This window comes from Galeopterus variegatus, unplaced genomic scaffold, assembly GCF_000696425.1.
Source record: "Galeopterus variegatus unplaced genomic scaffold, G_variegatus-3.0.2 Scaffold3904, whole genome shotgun sequence".
Classification (NCBI taxonomy): Eukaryota; Metazoa; Chordata; class Mammalia; order Dermoptera; family Cynocephalidae; genus Galeopterus; species Galeopterus variegatus.
Window position 1 is genome coordinate 31,980 of NW_007730015.1, and position 18,857 is coordinate 50,836.

Here is an 18,857-nt window from a genome sequence, read left to right on the forward strand (position 1 = left end):
GCGGGGGGGAACTGGGGGTTTGGGACCCTTTCCGGGAAAAAAAAAAAAAAAAAAAAAAAAAAAAAAGAAGAAGACATTTGGGGCACAACTCCACATTGCTGTGGGATTTTGCAAATAGTCCCTGGCCAGGCCTTGGGATGTGTGGTTTGAAGGAGGGGTCAGAGTTCCATGTGGCATCCACATGGGGACTGCACCCAGTTTGTGACCTCAGCCCTGAGAGACAATGAGCCCCTGGCTTGGCTCTGGTTAAGTGCTCTGTCTGGCCTAGAGGGGGGCAAGACTAGGCTCTGAGGGTCCTTGGAGGGTGCAAGGCACTGATGGGTGGGAGCCATGTGGTTTGCCTCTGAGCCTCTTGTGCTGGCCTGGCCCAGGCACCAAATGGAGCTGGCCAAGTACCAACTCGGGGGGGCTGGAAGGCCCCCAGAGAGGTGTGCCCCGAGGGACTTGGCATCTGAGGGAGGAGTCAGTGTGCAGCTCCGAGGGAAGGGGGCGGCATCCACGGTGGTCTAGGATTCACAGGAGCTGAGCGATTGCTGCCTGGGGCCTGGGCCAGCTCTGTGATTCTTGCTGCCAGTCTTGGTCGAGTTCTCCAACCCTTTGGGGCCCCACTTCTGCCTCCCACGATCCTGGCCTGACATGCCCTGAGCTGAGGGTTTCCCATGCCCTGGGCTGTCATCTTCTCTTGCTGGGGACAGAGCCCTGCACATGGAGGCAGAATCCTTTGTGCTCCTCTGGGCAATGGCAGGAATGCTGCTCCTGCTTCAGATGCAGTAACGCGCCCAGTGGGCGCAGGTTGGCTCTGTTCAGCTTGCTGCACTCATTATAAGGACATGATGTGACCAAGAGCTTGCTGTGCCAGGCCTTGTACTACGTGCTTTAACTCATTTAAGCCTCTCACAACAAATTAAGTAGGTGCTATTATTATTCCCATTCTACAGATGGGGAAATGGAGGCTCTAAGCGATTAAGTCACTTGTCCAAAGTCACTAGGCTGTAAGAAGTCTGCTCCTGAGCCCTCCTACTTACCTGCACCCACAATGATTGCTGTGGTTTTTTTCCTCAGGAGAATCCCTTCAAGGAAAGGATTGTGGAGGCTTTTTCTGAGGATGGCGAGGGGAACCTCACCTTCAACGACTTTGTGGACATGTTTTCTGTGCTCTGTGAGTCGGCTCCCCGAGAGCTCAAGGCAAACTATGCCTTCAAGATCTATGGTAATGAGGGTCTGGAGGAGGGATGGCATTTGGGTCCATTGGGCCATCTCGTTACTGCTGGCTCCTGCCCTGGGGACACTGGGGACACTGGGGACACCAAGAACAGTGAAGCTGATCTGTTCTCTGAGGAGTGCCAGTGCAGTGTGGTGGCCAAGGGGGACAAATAGTGCCCGAGAGACATCCGCAGGGGTCTTGAGAACAGAGGAGGGAAGGACCTGCCCCGCCCACCTTGGGTGGGATGGTTGCTGTGAGGAACAGTCACATGCGGTGCCCCTGAAGCAGGGCCTGGGAGGACCAGAGGAGGCTAGTTGGTGGGGAAGGGGGCGTGGCATGCCTGGCAGAGGGAGCAGCCTGTGCAGACGGGGGAGTGAGAAGGTGCAGGGCTTGAGGAGATGGGTAGGCTCAGAAGGTGGTGGGAAGGTGTGAGTCTGGAGAGGTAAGCTGGCCAGGCTGTGCAGGGTTTCAGGTGGGGAAGGGCTGCTCTGTGTTCTAGAATGGTCACTCAGCAGCCTCAAGGAGTGACCTGGAGGAGCCAGACTGAGTCTGGGGGACAAAGAGGAGGCCTCGGCCATGGTGGTGAGGCCAGGCTGGATGGAGGCCACCAGACGGCCCTCACCATGGCCAGAGGTGGGGCTGCCTTGGTCCACCCCAGCCCGGCCCTCGGGCCTGCTGTTCCACTGGCCACCAGAGGGCGCTGGGCACTCATTCTTATCCACAGCCAAAGGGAGGAAATGTCATATCCACAGAGCTCACCCGCTGTGCCGGCCCCACAGAGAGCCTGAACCAGGCCCTTGGGGACTGGTGTCAAGTCCTCAAACAGTCTTCAGGTGGGGACGCCAAGGCCCAGGAAGGGACTGGGACCCATCCTGGACCAGAAGAACCAAGGGCAAACCTCCTGTCCTCAGCACCTTTGATCAGCCAGTGGATCCCATGGCAACAGGGCCTATCAGGCCTGTCTTTTCATTTTGCAGTTTTCATGTTTATTTCAAGGGGACTTTGGTTTACATCTGTGCCTCCACACTGTGTTTACATGTCAGAAGGACAGTACCTGCCTGTCTACCCTCCACAAACTATGCCTGCATGGTTCATGTAAAGACTTCTCAAGCCCTACCCACCATCCCTCCAGGCTCAGACCCCACTGCATCGCTCCTGGGAAGGGCTGTTGTCTGCCCGAGAGAGGGAGGTGCAGGGCACATGGAGCCCTCAGTTTCCTCATGTAAAATGGGCACAGAAATCCCTGTTTTGCCAGTGCTACAGGAATCTGGCTAGCCAACCAGCAAATCTTTCCAGCAGATCTATTGTGTGCCACCCTAAGGGTAGACACGTGCCTGCCCTGGAGGCGTTCACAGGCCAGTGTGGAGATGGACAGTGTGGGGTTCCCATCAAGAGCTCGGGCTCTGGGGTCCAGCACTAACCAGGATGTGACCTCAGGCAGGTTACTCGTTCTTTCTACCTCTGTTTCCTTGTCTATATAGTGGAGATTCTAACCGTGCCTACTGATAGACTTGTTTAGACAATTAAATGAGAAAGAACATGCAATGCTTACATTAGCAGTTATGTTCTTCATTGCTGCCATTAATGTCAGGGTTTTCCCAGTAGGCAAGAGGAGCTCAGTGAAGGGGACCCTAGATCTAGAAAGTCCCCCCCTAACTGGGAGGTGATGTTTGAGTGAAATGTGAAGGATGAACAGGAGTTTGTTGGGAAGGACACCCCTGGGCAGAAGAAACAGCACATGCAAAGATCTGGTAGTTGGGTTGAAAATGGTAAGAAGGGTGTCAGAGTTCACCATGATGAGCCTGTGCGTGGCTCAGGCCTCTAAACCATTGTGCTGGCCTTGGGTGGTCGTAGTGCCCTTGGCTGAGTTCAGTCAAACCATGTTCCCTGCCGTGTGTGCACATGGCCAGCCATGCGGCCTCTCTTTAAGGGCTTTTGCACTTCCCGACCCATCATGTCTGACTTGGGGCCTGCCTGTGGCCCCATGGTACGGTTTAGAAAATGCTGGTCTTAGTCACATGGGTCCCCATCAGCATCTGGCTCCACCTTTGAACGACTCTCTGACCTTGATTAAATCACTTGGCCTTGGGGCTTGCCCGGTGGCGCACTGGAGAGTGCGCCGCTTGGGAGCGTGGTGGTGCTCCCGCCGAGGGTTCGGATCCCATGTGGAGACCGGTTCCCACTCACTGGCTGAGTGAGGCGCGGGCGCAACACCAAGGGTTGCAATCCTGTTGCCAGTCCCCGGTACGGGCGCAACACCGAGGGTTGTGATCCCGTTACCGGTCAGTAAAAAAGACAAAAAGGAAAAAAAAAAATCACTTGGCCTTTCTGGGTCTTGGTTTCCTCAACTCCAGAAGTCACTGTGAGGTGAGGCCAGGAGGGCCATTTAGTCTGAGCCCAAAGTTCCCAGGGGTCCTCAGACTTGCACTTTAAACTCAGGATGTGGTTGTACCTACAGTCATTGTGGGGTTTTGTGGGGGCTGTGAATATTAACTTGTTGAATATGAATGTTAAAGATATGCCTTGTGGGTGAGCCCCCTTGGTCCCTATCAGGTGGGGACAAGAATCCAGTATCCCCAGGGTATGCATGGAGATGCATTGGGGACTCCAAAGGCTGGTGAAGGTATCATTGTGACCAGCTGGGAGGAAGAGATAATGTAGGGCAGGACCCCTTGGAGTCCCTGGGGGACCTAGTCCTGGCTTGAACATCTCTAACACCCCCCGTCCCCCTTTCTGCCCCACAGACTTCAACACTGACAACTTTATCTGCAAGAAAGATCTGGAGCTGACACTGGCCCGGCTCACCAAGTCGGAGCTGGAGGAAGATGAGGTGGTGCTCGTGTGTGACAAGGTCATTGAGGAGGCTGACCTGGATGGCGATGGCAAGCTGGGCTTCGCCGACTTCGAGGACATGATCGCCAAGGCCCCTGACTTCCTCAGGTGCTGCCACCCCAGGGGCTGGGCTTGGGCAGGGCAGGCTGGAATATTGGAGCTGCAGACAGCCAGCCTGGCCTGGTGGGACCCCCATGGGAGTGGAAGCCCCATCACTCTCTGCTCACAGGCAGCAGCGTGCAGGCTGGGAAGCAGGATGTCACATTCTAGGCCCAGCTCCCTTGATGCGTGACTGGCCCTTCCTCCAGCAGGACCAGACTCTCATGGGAAGGATAAAGACTGGAGGGCCCTGGTTATAACTGGGGGTGGAATCCCTGGGGACAGCTGTTCCTCCAAGCCTTCCTTCCCTCAGTGTTGGTAATCGCACCCTCTATGCAGGGTTCCCTAAGGAGTTGTCCAGGGCTGGGCTGCAGCCTGGTTAACATTTCCCTGAGGAGCCTTTACTTGCCCAGCGCAGGGCCTCTCACCCTCTCTTGCCCTTTCTCTCTTTCCAGCACTTTCCACATCCGGATCTGAGGACACTGCCGAGGCTGCAGGGGTCTGGAAGTCCACCATCCAGCCCTGCTGTCTATACAAGTGTGACCTCCAAGCTCCCCAGGAAAGGAGTTGTGACCTCTGGGGTTCACATCCACAAACATTTCCTGTGGCCCTTTCAGCAAAAAAACCTCAGCCGGGGAAGGCGGGTGTGAGGAGTCGGACCCTTCCCAGAGCTCCCTGTGGTCTGGCCCCAGGACCCTTGGTCCCTCTACAGGCCCTCTCCAACCACCCCCATACCCCAGTCCTCTCCCATCCAGAAATGTCCCCCCTTTGAGGGTAAGGCAGAAAACCTAAGAGGAAGTAGCAGGGTCTGACTTGCTAAGGGTTGGGCAGACGCCCCAGTCACCCAGGGCAGAGTGCAAAAGAGAAAAAGAGAGGTCAGGGTTTTAACAAGCTATGCAATCTTTTTCAAAAACCCAAGGCTGGGCTGTGCCCCACCCTCCTGGCTGTTCCCCTCCCCCCCCAATGTGAAGCTGTGTGAGCAGTGGGTCTGAGGGCTCTGTCCCTGTCTCTGCCTCTGGGTCACAGGCACCACCCTGTCTGCTTCCCCAATCATGTGGAACTCACTGGTGTGTGCCATCCACAGATTTGTGAACTCCTGGTAGTAAAACACTTCTGTGTCTGCACTCTCTGTGTCTGCCAGTGTTAGGAAATGTTCAATGGTACCTTTCCTCCTGGTCCTTGAAATCCGCCCATTAGCGCTTCATCTCGGGGCTCAAGCATTGCCCTCCTGCTCTAGGCACTAACTTTGATTTCAGTGCTTGTGCCCTAGGAAGAAAAACACATCTGTGCCCCAAATCTTCCAGTGAGCCCCACGAAGGATGCTGGGTGAGAATTATTTCCATTTCCCTCATAACAGTAATGATTCCAGTTAACATTTATGGCATGTTAACCGTGCGTCAGGCACAGGGCTAGTTGCTTTACTCTCAGTCCTTACAACCCCCCAAGGAGGTCGGGAGGGAGAAGCTGCATAGCCGAGTGGCCACTAAGGGTAGATTTTCCCCACAAATGTAAACTGAGCCAACTCTGCCCAGGGTCCAGGGCGGGAGGAGGGGGGCACCTATGGTGTTATCTAGAGGTGGCCAGTTCTGTTTTCTGCCTCCTATACCAGGGGGCAGCGGGGTGGGGGGGAGTGGCAGCAGGCCAATTACTCACCGTTATGGAGGTGGGGACACGTGGATAAGCGGAGAAGTGGGACAAAACAAAAAACAGGATGGATCCCAAGGGAAGAGGATCCAGGAAGAGCCAGCCTGACCTGAGGGAATGGCTGGAGCAAGAAGCCTGAGTGCCTTGTGTCCAGAGCTGGTGCCTGGGCAAGGCCCTGAGGGCTCCTTGGAGGGCAAGGCCACTGGGTTGGGGCTGGGTCTCATGGGAGACCTACCCTAAAGGTCAGGACTGAGAGCTACCCTAAAGGGCAGGGCTGGCTGGAGGCAGAGGGCAGGTAAGGGTGATCTGGTCATATGGGCATGTCTACCCAGTGCCCACTGGCTGGCTCAGATACTGCCCAGCAATGCATCCCAGGCTGACCCCAGCCTTACTGAGGGGTGTCTGCTCAGGCCCTGACCAGCTATGTGGCCCCAAACAGGTGGCAACTCCTCTCTAGGACTCAGTTTCTACATATGCAACTCTAATGGGTTGGACTAGATGTCCTTTGGGATCTTCCCAGCTTGCACAGTGAGGCTGGGATGAAGGCAGGGGACACAGAAGAGTGCGGGCCAGTCCCTGAGAGGCCGGCCTGCTCTAGGGTCAGAGCCTTCGCCTCTGAGACTGGACCTCTGCTGCAACTTCCCTGGTTTCTTGCTCTGATTCCCATGGGCAGGAGCGGAGGATGTGGCTCCTGGCCTCCCCCCCTTTCCGCTGACAGGACCACAAGGAGGGGAACTGGTTTTATTCTCAAAAGCAATTGCAGCCAGTTAGGAAAATGTCTGTCCTAGCACAGGAACTGCCACATGCTCAGTAAGTGTTCAGTGGTGGGAGGCAGGCTCAGTCAATCAGCCTGGCCTCAGCATGCTCATCTGGGAAATGGGGGTGCTGACCCCTGCCTTTGGCCAGTACCCACTCTTCTCCAGCCTTGATTTCCTCCTCTGCATGGATGGGAAGCACTGGGGAAGCAGGACACAGCCAGGAGCTGTAGACGGCTGGAAGGTCCCCTCCCACCCCCTCTGCAGGCAGGCACCTAGGCTGTGTCTGAGCCCCATTCCATAGCAGGCTGGTTTGGTCTGGGGGTCCGATGGGCATCTTCAGGTGAGCTGAGAGCTTTGCAATAACCCCTGGCATAGCCCAGGTAGCAGGAAGCTCACTAGTGTGGGCTGCTGGATGCCAGGTCCTCCTCAGAATTTGTGCTTCTTGTCCACAAAGAAGAGCCTCTGGAGCTTGTCAGGCTGCAAGGAGGGAGGAGATGCTGGGGCATGGGGTCCCTGGACAGGGGAGGAAAAACCCAGGCTCAGAGGCCCGGTCATCACTGACCTAGGGCTGGGGGTCCAAGGCCAGGGAGTGAGACCAGGTTGGAATGTTGACGGTTGCTCCCAAAGCCCCTCCCTAGTGCCTGGAATTCCACCTTCAGCCCTCCAGTGTGGGATGAAGGACTTACCTTCTTCCGGCCAAGGAGGGCAAGGGGAAGGAGGCCTGTAGAAGGGGGTGGAAAATAAAGACTGAGCTCACCTTACCTCCCTGAGTGCCCCGGCCCCCCTAACCACAGAGTTCTCTCCTCTGAGGCCTCAGGATGCACTGGCATCCTAGCTTCTGAGAAGGGAGGTGGGCCAGTACTTGGGGCCACCAGGGACAGGAAAGGATGCAGGACAGGAAGAGCAGATGTGGCAAGTGGCTCTGAGGTTCTCAGAAGGACTGTCCAGTGCCTGGGGCTGTGGTCCCAGGAGAGTCAGGACCTCGGAGGTGGCTGTGCACGTGGTGGGCAGGCACAGCCCTGCCCTGGGGGAGGCGCTGGCAGTGCTTCCCGTGAAGGCCTTTCAGGTGGGAGCTTGGGTGTCACTGTCCAGGCTGGGAGAGGAGGTATGCATGTGCCTGAGGTCTGGGGCTGTGTCCACGGGGAGGGGACTCCAGTCTCATTGTCTCCAGGTGTAGGTGTCTGCCTACACAGAATGCAGCTGGGCTGAGGGCTCCGGAGGGCTCCTCTGCCTTCCTGGAACCCTGGGCCAGCCCCATCCCTTACCACCTCCCTCCGCCCTCCTGATCCCTGCTTCTCCCTCTTCTCCTTCCTTATCATAAGGCCTCAGAAATAACAGTTCTGTTCACCAAGAGCCTTGTCTGGGCTCTGTCCTGAGCATAAGAGGGTGTCTAGCATTGTTCTCTGTGCAGCTACGTCTGGACACTGCTGGAGGATCAGCCCATTTTACAGATGAGAAAATGGAGGTACTGGGAAGGGTTGCCAGATAAGAATATAGGGTGCCCAGTTAAATTTGAATTTCAGATAAATAAAGAATAATTGCAGTTTTTGAGACATACTAAAAAAAGCATTCATTGTTTATCTGAAATTCAAGTTTAACTGGACATCTTGCATTTTATCTTGCTAAATCTGGCAATCCTAGTTGCCAGGGAAATGGGGGAAACTGTCTTGCCCAAAGCCAGTGGGGCTACGTAGTAGCTAAGCCATGACTAGGGGTAAATATCCCTTCTCCACCTCTCAGAGACTCTGAGACCCCTGCAGTGGCTGAGAGGGAGGGGTAGGGAGCACTGGTGTGCTGCAGAGAAAGCCCTTAGAAGGGCCTGGAAGCCCCCACCTTACACCCATATCTAGCAGCTGCCGCTCCCACCACCACCACCAGGCAAATGGTAGGGCTGGACTCTTCTGGGCAATGGTGGTGACCTGCCCTGCCCATGCCTGCGGGCCACAGGCCTCCTCTCACTACCAAGTGCTCCCTGAGAACTAGCAGCTGCCCCACCCCACCCATGGAGCTCACCTTGTGTGTCTGTCCAGAATCCTTGCTCTTGGCTTCTGGGATTTGCTCAAAGATGTTCCCCCGGCTCTGGGAGCCCCAAGATCCCCAAGATCCTCTCATAGCCACAGTCCAGGGGCCCTGACAGTTTGCTGTAAGTGGGACTGGTCCCAGGATGTGGGGTCCTGGCAGGGCCACCCCAGCAAGCTGGGATCTGCTTGTAGGTACTGCCTCCTCCTTGGTCTGGTGCATCCCTGGTTTCCTGCAGGAGGCCTGCTGTCCCAATGAGTTTGTAGGTATCTGCAGAGCTTCCCTGGGAGCAGGGCTGAGCCCCGTGGCTCAGCTTCACAAACCCCTGCCTCTAAGTAGCAGTCAAAGATCCCAAGGCTTCAGAACTGGGGGGCAGGAGGAGCCCTCGGGAAGTGGGAGACATTGTAGGGCCCTGGTCTGGGCTCACTCCAGAGAGGGCAGACCCTGGGCTATCAGGCCTGTTCTGATATTCATCTCAGAGTTTCTTTGGGGCCTCCCTGCCTGGGGAGCAGGCCTGGCTGCCAGCTGGAACTGGCCCATGCATGCCGGACACCTCTGTGCCCAGACCTAACTGTGCCTGGTTCATTTCCCTCAGGTCTGCGTAGATAAAGTCATTGGGGCCTCCAAGAGACTCATCCAGGAGGGAGGTACACCTCTCGGGGGGTGGGAGTGGGCACCCTGATGTGGACCTGGGGAAAGAGGGACAGAGAACCTCTTAAAGGGGACCCAATCACTAAGATGCCCTCAGGTAAACTGAGCTTTCTCAGATAAGCTGAGGCCCCCTGTTTTGGCCTCAGTTTACCTGGCTGTTACATGCAACGGCTGCATGCATGACATTCACCAGTTCATGCTCTAGGAGTTCCCACCAGCTCATGCTCTAGGACTCTGAGTACAGTCTTTATCTTGATGATCAAGGCTTTGGACCACCAGCTCTGCCTCCCACCCAAGCTCACCTGCTTCTGGTGTGGTCCACTGGTTCCACAGAGCCTCCTGAACCCACCCACTCACTGTTCCATCCCTCTTCAGAATACATGAGTGATGGACTCCCCACCCCCAAGTCCATCACTCATATATTCATTCAACAAATATTTAGTGAGCACCAAACTGTGTGCCAGACAGTCCTAGGAGCCACGAACTTATAGCAAGACCAATTCTTGGGAATTTACTTTCTAGTCTGGGAGATGGGCAACACCCTGCTCTGTCATGGAGTGTAATACGGTTTGACGTACCATATGCTATACTAGTACGTCAGGAGATGGTGTGCTGTCAGATCATGGTCAGTGATATGAAGAACAAAGCAGGATAGTGGGATAGTGAGAAGGACAGGTGGGAAAGAGGATATTTTCTATAGTTCAGGTGGGTTTTCCTGCAGTGACGTGTACGAAGAGAATGGAGTGCGGTGAGAGTGTGAGCCGTGGAGGTACCTGGCAGGAGAGCATTCCAGGCGGAGGGCCCAGCAAGTGCAAAGGCCCCGAGGTGGGAACGAGCTTAGTGTGTTCGAGAAAGACCTAGAAGGCCAGTGAGGCCAAAGAAGAGTGAGGAAAGGGGAGCAGTAGAAGGGCACCCGGTGAAGGTCTCGTGGACCCTGGTGAAGATTATTTACCTTTTATTCTAAACATGAGGAGAAGCCATTGACATGCTGTGATCTGACGTACATTAAGAAAAATATGCCACAGCCACGGGCCTCGAACATGCTCTCCTTTCCTCTTTCTTCTACTCTTTCCCCCTCCCCTTGCCTTCTCCCCCTCCCCCCAACTGCTCTGTAACAACATCTTAGAATGTAAAAAAGAAATAATAATAATAATAATTAATTAATTATTTTTAAAAATAATGGCGTTCTGTGGAGAAGAATAAAGTATTGACTCACAGGTACCCCAATCTATAGTCTACTAAGGGATTTTTAGGCATTTCATATCCATTCTCGCATTGAAGCCTCACAAGAACCTCAGGAATGGTAAACTGAGGCTCAGGGAGATTACATGACTTGCCCAAAGTCACACAGCTAGAAAATGGCCAAGTCAAGGCTTGAAGCAAATGCAGCTAGCCAGAGGCAGGCCATGGCATGGGTAAACTGCTGGATGGTTCCAGGCTGGGCCTGGCCTCTCTGGACCTGGCACTCACCCTCCACAACCTGAAGAGACTGGCCAGCATGGCCTCTCAGGGCCCAGCTGTGAGCATGGCACCCACCCCCTAGCCTAGCAGTCCTCACGCTGGGCAGCCCAGAATCCTCCTCACCTCCATGCTTTCCTCCTCAGAAAGATTCCAGAGAGTCATATCCAGGCTCTTTTTTGTGTGGAGGAAGGAGACCTGGGGCTTTGGAGAGGGGTGCGGGCTGTTGGCCCTGTCTGGGACAATCGTGGGGGGCAATGTGACAGGTGGACTTTCCAGGACCAGGTTGGTCTGCTTGGAGGCCCAGGGTGATGGCATCACACAAGTCATTGTCCTCTGGCTGGGGGCAGTGGGGACACAGCAGAATGTAGTCATACCCCCTGGCCGGCTTCTAGCTGCCTGCCAGAGACTGCTGGCCAGGGACTAAAACATTCCCTCCATGTCCCTAATCTCAAGCAAGACACTGCCACAGTCTTCCCTTGTCAAATAGGGACCATGATCCCACACCGACTGCCCCTGGATGGCAGAAAATAGGGGAAGCAAGAAAAGTCATGTGCCTAAGTGATGGACACCCCAGGCCTGGGCACCCTGCCCTACCACCCTGACCCTGGGGAAGAGGGGTGCCTAATTGGGGGCAGGCGGCAGCCAGGGTCTCCCCAAAGGGCTCAAGTGGCACCCCCTGGTAATGGCGCACGAGGTCGGCCAGAGGGCCGTGGCTGTGGGTGTCCCCTGAGATGAGGTAGCACCAGTTTTGGAGCTGATTGATGACACAATGCCTGCAGTAGTCACTGCCCCTGCAACACAAGCACTTGTGGTCTGGGGCTGCTCGCCACAGGCAGCCCAGCCTTGGCCTGGGATCTGAGCCTGGATGCAGGAGGGGGGCTCCAGCTCTCAGTGCTCTACAGACCCGCCTGACCTGGAGCAGCCCTGCCCCACTTGGGGCCATGATGTCCTCCTCAGGGAGCGAGGGAGTGGTTTCAGACCCTGGGGCCCTGGGTACCTAAGCCTGCTCTGGTGGTGTCAGGGAGGTCAGGACCAGGACTAGGGGAGACAAGCGAGATGCTCATCTTAGGCGCAAAAGTTAAAGGGCACCAAAAACACTCAGTCATCAAGATAAATAACAATGCAATATTTTAGGAAATCAAATGAATGCAAAAACAATCCATGATGAACAAATATCAAGGTTTTAAATAAAGACAGGATCTGACTTTGAACCTCTACATCTCAGCCGTATCCTAATCCCCATGCTGCTGAAATGATGGAGTTCCAGCTCCCTCCCCCACTTCAGCCTGTCAAGTTCCACCCTCTTACTTCGTTTTTCTTTTTATGGGAGAATAACTTATACACAGTGAAGTGCATGCGTCATAAATGTGCAACTCAATGAATTTCCACATATGCACCCTCCCATGTTACCACCACTCAATCAGGAGGTAAAACCTTTCCTGCCTCCGGGAAGACTGCCTTGTACCCCCTTCCAGTCAGTACCCTGCAAAGGTAGCCATTATTCTGATCCCTCTCATCATAGATTAGTTTTGCTCACTATGGAACTTCATATAAATTAAATTACACAATACAGATTTCTTTTTTGTCTCTAGCTTTTTTACTCACCATCATATCTTTGAGGTTGATTCATGTCCATGTAGAATTAGTTTCTTTTTTTCTCTCACTTATGTGTAGTATTCCATTTAATGAATCCACAATTTACCCATTCTGTTGATGGATATTTAGGTTATTTCCAGATTTGGGCTATTATAAATAAAGCTGCTGTGAATGTTCTTGTATATGTCTTTTGATGAATATAGGTACTTATTTCTGTTGAGAATATACCAAGGAGTAGAATTGACGGGTCAAGGGTTCACCTGTCTTTAGCTTTAGTAGATGATGACAGATAGTTTTCTAAAATTGCTGCAATGCAGGCCGGCCCGGTGGCGCACTGGAGAGTGCGCCGCTTGGGAGCGCGGCGACGCTCCCGCCGAGGGTTCGGATCCCATGTGGAGACCGGTTCCCGCTCACTGGCTGAGCTCGGTGCGGGCGCAACACCAAGGGTTGTGATCCCGTTACCGGTCAGTAAAAAAGACAAAAAGGCGGCCCGGTGGCGCACTGGAGAGTGCGCCGCTTGGGAGCGCGGCGACGCTCCCGCCGAGGGTTCGGATCCCATGTGGAGACTGGTTCCTGCTCACTGGCTGAGCGCGGTGCGGGCGCGACACCGAGGGTTGCGATCCCGTTACTGGTCAGTAAAAAAGACAAAAAGGAAAAAAAAATAATAAAAAATAAAATAAGAAAATTGCTGCAATGTGATCAGAGCATGGTGCCGACAAAACCACGGTCCAGGGTTCAATCTTTGTATTGGCTAGCCACCAAAACAAACAGACAAACAAACAAACAAATAAATAAAATTGTTGCAATGTATGAAAGCTCCAGTTGCTCCACATCCACACCAATTACTTGTTATCATCTGTCTTTCCATGTTAGCCATTCATTGTGATTTTAATTTCTGTTTCCCTGATAACTGATGATGCTGAACACTTTTTCATATGCTGATGGGCCTTCTGGGTATTTCTTCTTGGAAAAGTACCTGTTTGAATCTTTTGCATTTATTTATTGAATTTTCTGTCTTTTCTTATTTATTTGTAGGAGTTCTTCATATATTCTGGATATGAGTTATTTGTTAGATATATATATTCCAATATTTAACTTCTCCAAGACTGTGCCTTCACTTTTCAGTCCTCTTAATGGTATCTTTTGATTAACAAAAATTCCTAATTTTAAGGAAATGAAATTTATCAATCTTTTCTTTTATGGTTAGTGCTTTTTGTGTCCTGTTTAAGAAATCTTTAACTGTCCCATTGTGACATTACGATATGTATATTTTGGTTTGCATCCACAGTTCATGGCTCATTCTATTCCTCCCCCACCCTTTCTGTCTCGGAGCTGGTCATAAAGAAATGATCTGACCTACCTTGTCTGTTTGTAGGTCATGAGACCCCCATTCCAGAAGGGGTCCCACCCCATACCTAGGAGGAAGGAGTGCTGCACAGAAAGGCCAGGAAGAATCTGAACAGACAGGACTTGCTGGGTTTCCCCACCCAGTCTGTTAGGGTTAGATCATACCCTTTCTGGCCTGTCACATTTCTACATGGTTGTCCATGCATCAATCATGCCTACATACTGAAAGTTCCATAACAACCCAAAAGAACTGGGTTTGGAGAGCTTCCAGACAGCTGAACACGTGGAGGTTCCTGGAAGGCGGCACGCCCAGGAAGGGCATGGAAGGTTCACGCCCCGCCCCCTACACCTCGCCCTATGCACCCCTTTGTATCCTTTGTAATATCCTTTGTAGTAAACCAATAAATGTAAGTAAGTGCTTCCCTGAGTTCTGTGAGCCGCTCAAGTAAACCCCAAGGAGGGGATTGAGGGAACCCTGATTTATAGCTGATTGGTCAGAAGATCCAGAATCCTGGTCTTGCGACTGTCATCTGAAGTGGGGGCATTCTTGTGGCTGAGCCCTCAACCTGTGGGATCTGACACTACCTCCAGGTAGATAGTGTTAGAATTGAATTGAATAGAGGATACCCAGCTGGTATCCGCTGGAGAACTGCTTGCTGACTGGTGGGGAGAGATCCCCGCACATGTGGTCACAAGTCTGTCTTCTGTGTTGACTGTGCTGTGAGAGCAGAGGAAAGACAGCACGTGTCTCTCCCACTCACACACCCATTTCACAGGCATTTTCCTTTACCTACAAAAATGTTTTCCTATGTTTTCTCCTAGAAACACTGTTGTTTTGCTTTTCTCTCTTGGATCTATGATCCATCTAGATTTAATTAATTTTTTTGTGTGGTGTGAGGTAGTGGTCATTTTTTTTTTTCCAATTTAATATCCAATTGCTCCCACACCAATTATTGAAAAGAAGGGCCTTTCCCCATGGAACTGCAGTGGTGCCTCTGTTGTAAATTAGGTAACCAAACATGTGGGACTGTTTCTGGACTCTGCTCCATTTTCTTATGTGTATGTCTTTGACCAGCCCCACTTTGATCTCTTTTACAAGTTGGTATTCTGCCTAAGTTCTCATTTGGGAAAAATAAACAAACCAAAAAAACTCCTAATGCTGGAAAGACATTTGAAAATGGCTAAGTTAATATATTTTAAAGTGCTTATCACAGTGTCTGTCACATAGAATAAAAATAATTATTTTAACAATGACTAACGTTTGTTTAGTTCTTACTATGTTTCATGCACGTCCAAGCACTTTTAAATGTATCAACTCACCGAACACTTTCAACGATTCTATGAAGTAGATGCTATAGTATTCTCATTTTACAGATGAGGAAACGGAGACACAGAAAAGCAAAGTAACATGCTCAAGGTCAGGATTTGAACTGGGGCAGTCTGAGTACGTGATGATTTTAAATCGGAATCTGAAACCCTCAAAGTTTGCCCTGGAGCCCTGGCCTTCCTCTCTGCTTAGGAGAATCTTCTCCCCCATTTTCCTTCCCCCACACAACCTACTTTTGGGACAGGATCCGACTTCACCATCTCCAACCGTATCCTGACCACCTTGTCCCTTTCTATCCCTACTGCCCTACCCTAGCCCAGACCTCACCATCTCACATCTAGCCAGTTGCATGGATCCCTACCGCCCCCATGCCTCCAGCCTCTGCCTTCCAGTCCTCCCTCCACAGGCTGCCTGAAGGACCCTTGCAAAATATAAGTCTTCTCAGATCACCTTCATGGTCTACAGACTTAGCCAGGTACCCAAGACCATCCTGAGCTGCCCCTGCCCTCCTCTCCAGGCATTCCTCTATGGAAACAATGCATCCTGCTGCACCAGCGACTTGTGGCTCCCCCAACACCCTTGCCTTCCAGGCCTCTGTACTTTTGCACATGCAGTTCCATCTACTAGAAATGCCCTCCTAACCCCCAACCACACCCTCCTTTCTGCCTAGCAAATTCCTATCCTTCCTTCCATCCTGGGTTCAGAGGTCACCTCCGTGAAGCCTTCCCCAGCTTCCATCAGGAGGATGTTCTCCCCTGGCCCTACTCACCCCCTTGGAAGGCTGCGACTTCATCCTCAGCATACAGCCGAAGCTGCTCAGAAGTGTCTGTTGCGCATGTGATGGATGAGGGAGGGAGGGGGGAGTCAGGGCCCAGGGAAAGTCAGGCAGTGTGGGCTGGTGGGGCCTCTGCTAATCGGTAAGGCTGGGTGATGGGAGCCTGAGCCTGCCTGCCCCTCACAGAGGGCTTCCCCTCTTTCCTGTAGGACAAGATGTAGCCGGTGGCCCAGTCACTGAGGCGGATGAGAAAGGAACCAAGAGCTTTGTCCCTGAATAGCTGTTCCATCTGTCTGGGCAGAAGACATGCCATTAGTAAGGAGCAGCTTATTAGACCTGCCTCAGAATCCCTGCAGGCTATACCCTTGGGTCCCACACCCAGGGCACAGCCCTCCAGCCCTTTACAGAGGACACCCTTAGAACTTTGGCTGGGTCTGTGACCTGTCAAGGCTCAGACAGCCTGTGGTCTGTCCAGGCTCCACTGAGCAAGTTCAAGACTCAGTCTTGGTCCTGAGGCCACAAACATGCCCAACTGCCCACTGCAGCCTCACCAGCAGGTATCCTCACCACTGACCCTGCCCACCCACTCTTTACCTGGATGGATGTGTAGCAAGAATGAACCCATACAGCTGAAAATTTTTAGGTTGGGGGAGGGGCTCTCCTTCAGGGTCACTGTATTGTGTGGGATGCGCACTATACAAGAATTTCTGCAGAGAGGAGATGGTGCTATATCTGAAGACTGGTCACCACAGCAGCTCACAGGGACTCACCCCCCTTAATGTCCCCTTCCACCCCAGGCAGCTACAGATATTTCTGAATGGTGCCAAGTATTTTGGAGGCGTGGTGCAAAATTCCAGCTGTCTTCTGGTTTGGCAGTACATAGACCAGATATTCTGTCACCCACTTACTCACCAAATGTTTATCGAGTGCCTGCTTTATGCAGGACCAGCTATAGGATTTGCAAGGCTCAATGCTAAATGAAAACATGGGGCCCTTTGTTAAAAAATTATGATGAATTTCAAGATAGTGACAGTAGAGCCCTTCTGAGCACAAGGCCCTGCGCAGTTGCACAGGTTGATGCCCATAGAGCTGGCCCTAGCTCGATGCCAGGTACTGTGCCAGGACCTAACGACTGGCTGGATTTGTCCCACCTTCATCTAGTTCTTTCACAGCTTGGAGATCCAGCGCAATCAGAAAACCAAACTCCACATCTTGGCCTTTATTCCTAGCGTAAACATGCATCCAGGTTTGCCTGGGACTGTCCCATTTATGACAGCTCTCCTAGCTTAGTTACCAACAGTGTTCCAGTTTGGATGGTAAATGATGTGGTCCCCTAGTTATTCACCAAGTTATTCAGAGCTGGTCTGAATGTGTCCTGCTCCCTCCTGGCCCTCTTTCTGTCCTTCTCACAGACTGGTGCACCAGCCACCCTAGATCTATACTCAGAATGGGTAGCCTTCCTGCCTACAGAAGCCACCGGCAAAGAATGTGGCATCCTCAGTCTGTCCCCCTCAGTCTGTCCCAGCACCCACCACTTCCCGGGGACCCTGCCTAGCCCTGGGAGAGGGCAAGACCAGTCTGTTCCAGAGTCCTCAGGCCATTTTCTCAGCCCAGAGGGGCTGGGGGCCATGCTGGGCATGTAGACAGGGCAGCCTTACTTGCAGGTGATAAATCTATGAAAATAGGATAGCAGGGCACCCATCTGCAGAAAGAAGGGGACCTGTGTCTCCATGAACCACTTCAGGGCCAGCTCCTGGAGCTCAGCCAGGCCCTGGCTGTCCCCCGCCCCTTCCGGCCCTCTCCCCAGGCTGAGCTGCTTTAGGCTGCCCTCTATCCTGGCAAGCACTGAAGTGGAAGCAGAGCCCAGCCAGCCCACATGCCTCTGTATCTGTGTGTGCTCTGGTTCACTTACCTGAGCCAATGCCCTCCCCAACCACCTGTAGCACACTGGGCTGGCGGTCACTTCTCCTCTGTAATGCTTTGGGGTGGGTCACCTTGGCTGGCTGGAGACATTGGAGAAGGGTCACCGTAGCAGCCTGAGAGGCATAGAGAAGGCTCTCCCTGGCTTCCTGGCCAGCAGGTGAGCTGCCTCGCTGGGTTTGGCCTCTTTCCCCCCAACCTCCAGTCTTTGTCACAGCTAAAGACCAGACCTTGGCTAAAGTCCACTGCATTGCCCCTATTTTAGCAAAGAAGTGGATTTAAAGTCTGTGGATCCTTCCCTCATTGAGGCTATTTGTATTTTGGTGGGGAAATTCTATGCTGATTAATTCCTGCTTTCACTCAAGATTTATTGAGTGCCTGCTGTAGCCCACATAAATCTGGGCCCTGGGGATAAAGCAATGAATAAAATGGCATTTTGCCCTCATGGCACATACTGTACATCCTAGAGGAGGGAGACAGACAGGAAACAAATATATATATGGAGAGAGAGAGAGAAAAAAAATAGTGTCAAATGTAATAAGCACGCCAAGAACAAGGGAGAGGGAAGAGATAGAGAGCACATGGGCTGTATTATTTAGGATAACGGGTAAGGGGTCAGAGTCAGCTGTGCCCAGGAGGTGACACTAGGAGTAAATGAGGAAGCCAAGCAGGTACCTGGGGGGAAACCAAGGGTAAGGAAATGAGGTAGGACTCTGCTGCAGATTATGAACAACACACAGCTCATGTGACTGCGACAGAGAGGGGACTTTAGAGTAGATAGGTCCCAAAGCAGGGCTGGGATAGGCCTCTCATAGGAAGCTTTGGAGCCATTAGGGCAATGGGACCATTTGTTCACACAAACATCCCTGAATCTCTGACGTGTTTCTGAGCAGAAATCCAGCCTGGGTCGACAGCGAGGCAGCAGATGTTGTGAACAATCAGCCCCAAGGATCTGGGTTAGAATTTCATTTCCATCACACACTGGCATAGGGGCTCAGGGAAGTTACTAAGTTGTTGCAAATGCCTCCATTTCTTCATCTGTAAAATAGGAATAAGCAGCAGCTACTTTCTAGACTAGGGTCATTATGAGGATTAAGTGAAATAGCATAATGGTTAAGAATGAGAGAACATGTATATAAATTCAAAAATAGGCAGAACTAATCAACGGTGATAGAAGTTAGGATAGCAGTGACCTTGGAGAGGTCAGGACTGGGAGTGGGGTGA

General features: G+C 52.4%; 2 protein-coding genes across 3 annotated transcripts in view; one reads left to right on the forward strand and one right to left on the reverse strand.

Annotated features, from left to right (window-relative positions):
* CIB2 (calcium and integrin binding family member 2) overlaps positions 1-5,259 on the forward strand; it is a 21,950-nt gene extending 16,691 nt beyond the window's left edge. Inside the window, exons 4-6 of one of the 2 annotated variants that reach the window (XM_008586256.1) lie at positions 1,063-1,210; positions 3,949-4,144; positions 4,591-5,259. In XM_008586256.1, the coding sequence (XP_008584478.1) occupies positions 1,063-1,210; positions 3,949-4,144; positions 4,591-4,612 (366 nt within the window). In that variant the 3' untranslated portion in view covers positions 4,613-5,259. The remainder of the gene's footprint in view (positions 1-1,062; positions 1,211-3,948; positions 4,145-4,590) is intronic. The other variant, XM_008586257.1, reaches the window with a different exon arrangement.
* A 1,704-nt stretch (positions 5,260-6,963) lies between these two features.
* SH2D7 (SH2 domain containing 7) lies at positions 6,964-17,884 on the reverse strand. The gene is given in 10 exon segments (XM_008586260.1): positions 6,964-7,014; positions 8,551-8,610; positions 8,612-9,245; positions 10,766-10,959; positions 10,961-11,001; positions 11,290-11,459; positions 15,905-16,006; positions 17,372-17,558; positions 17,626-17,716; positions 17,864-17,884. Coding segments are annotated over 10 exon segments (1,551 nt in total).
* Between the last annotated feature and the right edge of the window lie 973 nt (positions 17,885-18,857).